Below are 9,875 nucleotides of genomic sequence, written 5' to 3'. Positions count from 1 at the left end.
TTTTGTTTTTTATTTTGAGTCAGGATCTCACTAACTTCCTCAGACTGGCCTTGATCCTCCTGTGTCAGCCTCCCAAGTTGCTGGAATTATAGGCATGTGTCATTAAACCTGGCTAGAATTTTACCTCTATTTAACAGTGAATTTATATCAAAAATAAGTCTGAATTATGTGAGACTTATTAGTTCAAATTAATGTATCTATAAAAAAATGTGTTCCCTTGTATGAGAAACTGCAACCCAGCAGGAATTATATTTCCCACACCTCCTAACATTTACATAGTGCCTATCATCAGTTCTTCCCAATAGAACAATAGAATTGGTGTGTCACTTTCAGGTCAAGATATTTTAGGAGTATACCTTTTCCTTTCTTTTTTGCCTTTCACTGATTAGGTGCATCTGACAACAAGTGTTAGGCAGTAGTGAAGCCACAAGATGGAAGGAACGCAGTCCATGATTTATTTAGACAGGAAAGGAAGTCCAAATACTCCGACTTTAATGTGTGAAAAGTAACATGTTAAGCTACTGATGTGTGTTGGGAATGGGAGGTTATATTAGCAATTAACATTACCTTAACTAATATAATTGTTAATTTTGCAGATTTTATTAATCTGACTAAATATGATGCTTATCTTAAAACAATCATTATTATTGATTAGATATAATTTTAGGAGTGCCAGAAGTGCTAGTAAAGGAGGTGCTCATCTATTTAGCCTCCCAAAGGCCTACACAACGTTTAAGAACAGTCTATTGCTGAAAATTGAACCAATAAAAACTCCAGGACATCCCTAACAGTTGGTGGTATATTTTTTTAAAAAAAATAAAGGAATTATGTAACAAAGTGCAAGAGTCACTGTGAGTTCTCTTTGCCCCTTGAACCATATTATTATAACCATAGTTATAATATTAAGCAGTTACTATTTAAATTCTGATCAAATAGCGCTGATGAATGTATAGGGAGTTTCGTATGAGAAAACCATGTTTTTCCTCATTCAGAATGGTAGTAAATATAAAAATTAGTTAGAAAATCATATATACAGGCTTTAAATGTTCTTGTGTGAAAAGAATTGGTTGTCTCAGGGGAGGTAGAACTCTAAGAACAGAGATGTGAGGGAGACTTCATTTTTTCAAGTTTGAATAGTGAACCATATGAGTATATTACCTACTTAAAAACACTTGTTGAAATACAAATTTGATGAATAGCTTGTGAGAATTGATGAATCATAAAAAATATGTCTTCAATTTCAAATTGGTGGATCAGATCACAAAATTGATTACATAATTTAGTAAGTATACTTAATGATATCCTTCCCTTAAACTTGGGAAATTTCATGGGTTTTTAGTTATAACAACTATTAAAGTAAGTGTTGAAATAAACTGAACTTAAAACAATCTGAATCACAGCATCTCGAAATGATAAATCAAGATTGTAAAAATGTTGAAACATATTCAATTATATTGCTTCATTTTAAATGTTATATTGTATTATAATATACTAATAATGTATAATATTCCAAAAGTTTCATTTAAAAACTAACTGCTGTGGAAGCTCAGAAAATATCTCTGATGGGATAGTCAGGCCACGGCTACTCAGAGGTTTGACTTGATCTGAGACTTGAAGCTGATAGAACTTGAATAGGGAAGAGGATAAGAACATGAACAAAGCAAGAAGGCAGAGAACTGGCAAGGCTTGGTTGAGCCATTAAACAACAGCCATCAATGAAGTGATTGTTTAAGATGCCTTATCCTAGGCCTACTGGATCAAAATTTCTGAGGTCAGGAGCCAGAATGTTCATTTCTGTCAAGTTCCTGATAAATTTTATGTTTACCAAAATATGAGAATATCTTAACTGCATGTAAATATTCTCAATGGTACTTGGATTTATATTAAAGAGATCCCATACAATTATTTTTTTAAAAAAAAAACAGTAATCAGTTTCAGAAGGAAATTGAGAAATGGCTACACTGCATATTACCAACAGTTAATTTCATTAAATATTGGCCAACCATATTGCCAGTACTTGATAGGTTATCCATAGTGCCAATACTTAATTCCATTAAAAACCTTTGTGTTTCCATTGAATACAGAGCACTCTATTTATATGTAATAAATGGAAACAGAAAGCTCAGTTTCTTTCATTTTTTTTGAGTGTTGAGAGTTTCTTTGAATTATAGGGAAAGACCAGAATGTCAACAATATTAATGCCAGATTCACTCCTTCCTGTTTTCTCTTAAGATGAATCAGATGTGCTTTTCAAATTGGTTGTGTTTCTGATATTGGAAAGGTACTTGTGCCATTGACTGTTCTTCACCCATGTGCCTTTCTTTTGTAAACCCTGTGTTCCACACCTTTGTTACCACTAACAAAATTTTAAGATATGAAGCTGAAAACAATGACAACCTATCCTAAAGTTTTTAAACTCATATTTCCCATGGCTGTTTCTAAGATAATTTGTGGAACTCATAGTGCTTATATTAATATTTAATATAGCCTATTTTTGCCACAAAACATTTCTATTCTAAAATGTCATGTTCCATGATATTATGTTGATATACTGAAATCTCAGTGCAAATGTCACCATTTTGTGACAAGGGTTTCTTTTTTATTTTGGTATATGAGATAGTACCCTTAAAGTTACCCTTAATAACATAAATACCTTTAATAAAACCCCCATATTAGTTAATGTATGGTAGGATAATAGTAAAATCATAATGCCACTTAAAGCTGTATGTGCTTGCATTCTTTACTCAAAAGTGGGGACATTTGACCAAAGAAAAGGTTCTAAAAATATTATAATGACATCATTACCACTCAAAAGTGAGAGCCATGGGAACATATTTCGGGAAATGAAAACTGGTCTGCAACTACAGGGATGATCTCCCTGAGGAAGTGATGTTCGGGATGTGTTAGTCAGCTTTTCATCACTGACCAAAATAAGCAACTTAGAGGAGAAAAAGTTTGTTTTGGGCTCTTGATTTTAGAGAATCACTCCATGGTTGACTGACTCCATTGCTCTGTGCCCAAGGTGAGACAAAACATCATGGCAGAAAGGCATGACATAGGAATGCTGCTGCACTCATGGCAGCCAGAAAACAGAGGACACTGCAGGGAACCTGGGACAAGATATAATCCAAGGGCACCCATCCAGTAACCACTTTATCCAGTCATGCCCCACCTGCCCAGAGTCACCACTTAGTAAGCCATTCAGATTATTAATACAAATCAAATCCATTGATGAGTTTATACTCATGATAATCCAGTCATTTCACCTCTGGACATTCCTACATTGGAGATCATGCATTCAAAATGAGCTTTTGGGAATACATTTCTAGTACAGACCATGAGACAGGCTGACATCTGAATGATGAATAAGAGTGAGTCCAGCAGAGTATGGAACGTGGCCTTCTAGGTAAAGACCAGTGACGTATGCAAGAATTGGAACTTGTTTTTAGAAGAGTGGTAGAAGTATATGATGAGTAATGATAATAATAGTTACTCATGCTACTTAACTAATTAAAAAAGAAAATTACTAAGAAAAATCACTAACTTAAGTCAATTTACCTAAGTACATTTCTACTAAAGAAATCACCTAAAGTGTCACTTAGATTATCAGTTTATGGTAAGGATTAATTATCCCATAACTGTTGAGATAACCATTTAGCCAGTCAAGAAAATCTGAGTCTAGGTCCTAACTACATTTCATATGTCAACATAAATCCTAGCTAGAATAAAAAAAAATAAACATTTTTAAAATAAAATCATAAAAGTGCAGGAAGAAAATATGAGTTGTAACTTTTTATCATGTCAGGTAGAGATGGCATTTCTAAGTATTAGGCAAAAGTCAAATTACATAAGGGAAAAGATCAATAGATTTGCTGATATAAAAATATAAGGCGTAAGAAAGCTGGAAGAAATTTTAATAGGGAAAAGGTTTGTAATATGTATGACAAGCCAGGTACCAAAAGCCCTTACTAAGAAAAGGGGTTTTTTAATCTGGGAAAAAATTCAAGCAAAAACATTGCACAAAAGTATTATATTTAACACTGTTATATTTAACACTGACTGATCGATTGGTGTTCAGTTATACTAGTTATCAAATAAATGACACAGGGGGACTATTTCTATGGAAATACACTGTGCAAACTCATGTACAGTGATATCATTAAGAATTATCTTGATGCAACGATAACCTCCAAATTCACTATTAGGCAAGCTGTCCCAGATATCATGAACAGGAATCCCCCCAACCCAAATTAAGATGCTCAAATCACCTGGTTGATTACTCAAAACAAATCAAAAAAAAAAAAGTTGGAAAGTTATAGTGAAGGTTAATACATTTAAGACAAAGTCCGGCAGAAGTCAGAAGACAATATTACCTGAATTCTGTGTTAACAGTGTTGTTATGCCCTTATGTGTTTTGCTACATCAGCCCTGACTTCTAACAGTTTGGTCATGAGAACCACAGTTGAAACTGAAAAGGGGAAGGAGGGCTTAGCAATGCTTAGAGTCAATATATACTTGCTGTGTCAAAAATTGCAGGGATGATTATGCCTCGTTCATGGCCTGCTGAGAACCATGTTTTTAATTGTGTTTCTGAGGCAGAACATACATGGAGTCAAACTGGATGTCAGTAATGAATACACGTTAGGGATGATAATAGCTGTTAGTGTGAAGGTAGCATTATATGTACCTCATCACTTGGCCTTTCTTCTCCTGTTAGCAAGACTCTCATTTGTTCCATTTTTTAACATATGATCCATTGGCTCTCTTTGTCCTATCTATACCTAACATATCTTTAGTATTCTGCCTGTCTCACACGCTACTTGTTTACCCACTATATGTGAGTTTCATATATCTTGCTTTCCTTTAGAAGAGAATTGAATATTCTCATAACACATTACACATGAAATATTTTGCTTGAAGTATTAAACAAAGAAGTATCCAATATAGAATAAATTATTATATATAATGGGATATGGGCTGTTAGAATATCTATTTCTTTGTATATACAGAGAAATGTCTAGAAGGATCTTCTCCAAAATATTAATGGCAATTTTCTGAGTGAAGGATTTAGGGTTTTTGCTTCTCATTTTTTTTTTTTTTGTATTATTACAGGTGAAGTTGGAGGGATACCATGAGAAGCTGTTGCCATTTATAATCTAAAGAAAAGACAATTATGGTTTTAAATTTTTTAGATTGCCAGTGTAATTCTCTGTAAAGAATATAATCTTTGAAGTCAGATAGATCCAAGCCCATTTATTAGTGGTATAAAGTTGTGCACTTAGCCATCCCTACCTGCAGTTTCCTAGTCTGGAGAGCAAGGACAATAAGTGCCTTAGAGGAGGCACAGTGCAAAGATCATATTAGTGGTCTAGTAAATATTCTTGTACCCCTATATTTAACATAGTACTTAATTCTGTCCTACCCTCTGTTTCATTCCTGGTGGCATAAAAGGACCTGCAGATTACAGTGCTGGCAAATTCTGGGAGTTGCAAGAACTCTTTCCCAAGGTATTTTAGCTCAAGGTACCTTGATTAGAGTACTGTGCTCCAACAGAGCTGATAAGGGAATCTGATTTTCCCACTGTGTTCCATTTTAAAGTTGAAAGTATAACATGCTATTGGAAAAGATTTAGGCTCTAGGACTTAATAAAATCAAATTTCAGTTATTAAAACTTGGGATTAGATTGCACTTTTACAAACTTGAATGTGTATAAAATCATCTAAAGCAGTGGTTCTCCAGTTTATTCACCCCACATCACCTTTTCATAACATCGGTGTTGCTATCTTGAAATTTATAGATAATATACTCTGCTTACACACATTTTTAAAAATTGGTATAATTTCATGACAATACTGTAAATGACAAATGCAAAGGAAGTAATTACAATTAAATAATATGTACTTCAATATCTAGAGAGTCTGGAATGACTAACTTTACGATAGTATAGTACTCAGAGGCTTGCACACAAATACAGTTACATGAATATAGTGAACATGGCAATTAAAAGTGTGCTTATTGACAACCAAATACCAGTAGTTACATGGCCATTGATGATGTGTTTCTGTTCCACAAAGGCTAATTTTCCTGTATTTACACAGGGTTAAATTCCTGCAGAAAATACTGAAAATATACAATTTGGAATTAATCAGGGAACTTGTTTAAAATGTGGATTTTTGGCCTCCATGCCCAGAGGTATTTGCCTCTAGGGATACGGGATATGGACCAAAAATCTTTTGGTGATTCTGAGTCAGACATTCTGTTATCTAAATCAACTCTGGGAGGAAGGTTGTCCTGAAGAGTAAGTAGTACCTAAGATGAAACACTACAAACCAAAAACCCAAGTTTGCCATTCAGTTCTCCTGCAATGTAATGTAATAAAGGGAAAATAAGTGATCTAGAATAGGAGTATCTCACTCAGTTTCAAACACAACTATCTCTTTTTTTAAAATTTTTATTGATTTTTTTAAATAAATGACAGCAGAATGCATTACAATTCTTATTACAGATATGAAGCACAATTTTTCATATCTCTGGTTGTATATAAAGTATGTTCACACCAATTTGTATCTTCATACATGTACTTTTGATAATGATGTCCATCTCATTCCAGTATCCTTGCTAACCCCCTGCCCCCTCCCTTCCCCTCCCACCCCTCTGCCCTATCTATAGAGTTCCTCTGTTCCTCCCATGCTCCCGCTCCCTACCCCACTATGAGTCAGTCATCTTATATCAGAGAAAATATTTGACATTTGTTTTTTGGGGATTGGCTAACTTCACTTAGCATTAGCTTCTCCAGTACCATCCATTTACCTGCAAATGCCATGATTTTATTCTTTTATTGCTGAGTAATATTCCATTGTGTATATATGCCATATTTTTTATCCATTCATCTACTGAAGGGCATCTAGGTTGGTTCCATAGTTTAGCTATTATGAATTGTGCTGCTATAAATACTGATGTGGCTGTCAGACACAACTATTTCTAATTGCTTCGACTTGGTATAAATTTTCTGGGTCAGTTTTCCCCATCTATAAAATGGGTATTGTTACCTGCAGCATGGAGGGGTGAGACCGTGTTTGAGACCCATTGAAGTTTTCTTTTTTGTAAAGATTATTAAAATTCTCAATAAAAGGCAGCAAAATGAAATGTATTAACCATGTAAATTCTTTATTATGGTAACAGCATTTTCACTCGTTAGAAAAATCTGATCAGGCTTCACTTTCCTGAAAGACCACTGTTTAAAACCAGAGAAAAGCATGTGAGGAAAACCTTAGCCCATTAACCCCTCCCTTCCAAACAAACTAAAGAGGCACCAGCTTTGAAAACTTGATAGGATTCTGGCTCCAGTCGGCCCGAGGCAATTTCGTGAATTTAGACAAATCCCTTCACCTTCACCGGACTCTGTTTTTAAGCTCCATCTATTACTCAACTACTTCTCCAATCCCTTTTGTGTCCTTCTCCCACACCTGCCACCTTCCTTTCTTTCTCTGATGACGTTTTACTCGCGTTCTTACCAAATCCTGCACTATGTGCGTTCTGCGCGCTCTCGTCCCAGATTTTGGTCACCCGCCCCCCCCCCCCCCCGCAGTCTTCCCGCGACGTCCCAGCTCCACTGGAGGTGGACTCCCAGTCCCTCTGTGCGCTCCCGCAGTTCTGGCACTGGCCGCTATTGCGCCGGAGACTCCACAACCTCTTCGCATCCGGGTTGCTCGCTGTCACCTCCCCACCGCTCCCTTTGCGTCCCACCCCGACACACACATAGACACACACCATAAACCTGTGCCCTCAGCTCGGGGTATTGGTGCTGAGTTCCTCACCACTATTCCCAGCCACCCCTTGCACACTGCCACAGTGTCCTTTCCATACTTGTCTGGCTGCCAGAGAACAAGGCTGGCTCTTCCTCCTTACCCCAGAATGCCCGTCTAGGGCTGGGTCCCTCGCCAGCGAGTCCGGAGCCCCGCACCACCCACGTGTACAAGAGCGCAGTGCCAGGCCAGCGAAAAACCGAAGGACCCCGGCTCCTGGCCGCAGAAGCTTTACGATTGTAAGAGAAACCTGGCACCCGCCCGCAAGCCGCGCACAGATAGCGAGCTGCACGTGCTGGGAGCCGTCGCCTCGCTGCAGGGTGCGGGTGCCCGCAGAGGCAGCTAGCTAGCTAGCGCGAGCAGAGGGAGAGTGGATAAGCGAACCGAGGAAGGGTGGGCGCGTTGGTGGGTCTGGGAAGCAGACATCTCCGAAAAGCAGGGGCTACGTGGCTGTGCTGCCCGTAGGACTGCAGTGCCACCTCTCCCAAGAAAGCCCGCTAGCTCACACGCCCGCGCGCGTACGCACGTGCATACGGTAGGCAGGAAAAGCACTAGCGAGAGCATTTGAGTGCTGGGCGCCTTGTAGCTATGGCATCTGTCCTCAACAGCAAAATTCACCCGCCAGGGACTTGCCCAAGCTCCAAAGCCGATTCCCGCGGTGGCACAGGCTGGAGAATGGACTGTGATCCCGAGATGCACGTCAAAATGTGCAAGAAGATCGCCCAGCTCACCAAGGTAAGGTAGGGCGCTGAAGCTGGCGAGCTGCGCGCCCGGGGCTGCTAGAGCCAGGGAGGGAGGGCAGACGCGCCTTCCCGGAGGCCCGTGCCAAATCCGGACAAACTTTGTCTCTGAAGCCAACCAGGAAAGGAAACGGTACTAAATCTGGTTGACTTGACCTTTTGGAGGCACCATTCTGAAACAGAGAGAACCTTTGCCAAGGAAACTCCCGCAGCCTGCCTGCTGAGCAGGTGGGCTTGCTTTTACCAAGGTGGGAATGTGAATGAATCGTGTGTGTGTGTGTGTGTGTGTGTGTGTGTGTGTGTGTGTGTGTGTGTGTGTGTTTCGTTCCTTTGCCATCAATGCTTAAGTGATCGTGCCTGGAATGTTGTGAATTTTTTCAACGCCGTACTTTACAGCTGGGAGGTCATGTGAGCACTATTTAAACACTTGATTCATTTATTCCTTCCATTCAACAAATATTTGAGTCATTTGTTGAGTGCCAGCAGCTTGCCGAGGCACCGCACTAACCCTGGAAGGCAGCCCAGGGGACTTACTATCAAACTGGCTGCAGACGTGTGTAAGAGCATAAATGGGGAAGAGTACAATTGACTATATAATTATGGGATTAGAAAGGACCTTGGGAGGTCAGCCAGACCTTCTCTACTTCATTTCAGAGACACAGAGTCGTGTGTCATATTCATGAAAACTATCAAGAGGCTGCCACCAGTGCTGGCTGTTAACCCTCTTCAGCTTCCCGATTAAGGAGCTCCTTGTCATAGGTTCCCCTCATGTGCCTTGTCTGTCTTTTGCACAGGGTTTGAAGTGGATGCAGCTAGCTGTTTGTGCAGGTTTTCCTTTTAGTCTCCTAATAAACTCCTTAGAGTATGCCTGCCAGTGGAAGGTGGGAGCCAGATTCTGTCCAGAAATATATAGAACATACTTTTTCCTCACTATCTCCTTCTTACTTCCCTTACCCACTTTTTTTGTGGAATCATGGGCATTCTTACCACCAGACACACACTCTTTTGCAGAAAGGAATAAAGCACAGAGTGGGAACGACTCTAGCTACCTTCTCCTGCCTCTCTAGTTAACTTCCCTTCATTCTTTGCACATAAAACTATCTCCAAACAGTGATCTCTAGTCAAGGACTGAAAAATGGGATTGTAGATAACCAGTGGAGAACTTGGCATGTATGACTAGCACTATGGATCTAACCTACATTCATCTACTTAGTGACACCAATCAAAACATTTATTCTGCCTCTAATCCCAGTAACTGGGAGGCTGAAGCAGGAGGATTGCAGGTTCAAAGCCAGCCTCAGCAACTCAAGTGAGGCCCAAAGCAAATTAT

At 39.1% G+C, this 9,875-nt stretch overlaps 1 protein-coding gene across 2 annotated transcripts in view; it reads left to right on the top strand.

The window, feature by feature from the left end:
- The first annotated feature begins 7,659 nt into the window (after positions 1-7,659).
- Fam184b (family with sequence similarity 184 member B) overlaps positions 7,660-9,875 on the top strand; it is a 105,626-nt gene continuing 103,410 nt past the window's right edge. Inside the window, exons 1-2 of one of the 2 annotated variants that reach the window (XM_078021123.1) lie at positions 7,661-8,044; positions 8,431-8,540. In XM_078021123.1, coding sequence (XP_077877249.1) covers positions 8,481-8,540 — 60 coding nt within the window. In that variant the 5' untranslated portion in view covers positions 7,661-8,044; positions 8,431-8,480. Of the gene's footprint in view, positions 8,541-9,875 lie in introns of both variants that reach the window. The other variant, XM_005318940.5, reaches the window with a different exon arrangement.

This window comes from Ictidomys tridecemlineatus, chromosome 9, assembly GCF_052094955.1.
Source record: "Ictidomys tridecemlineatus isolate mIctTri1 chromosome 9, mIctTri1.hap1, whole genome shotgun sequence".
Taxonomy (NCBI): domain Eukaryota; kingdom Metazoa; phylum Chordata; class Mammalia; order Rodentia; family Sciuridae; genus Ictidomys; species Ictidomys tridecemlineatus.
The sequence above is the reverse complement of the archived record's forward strand: the minus strand, read 5'-3'. Positions and strand labels throughout refer to the sequence as shown.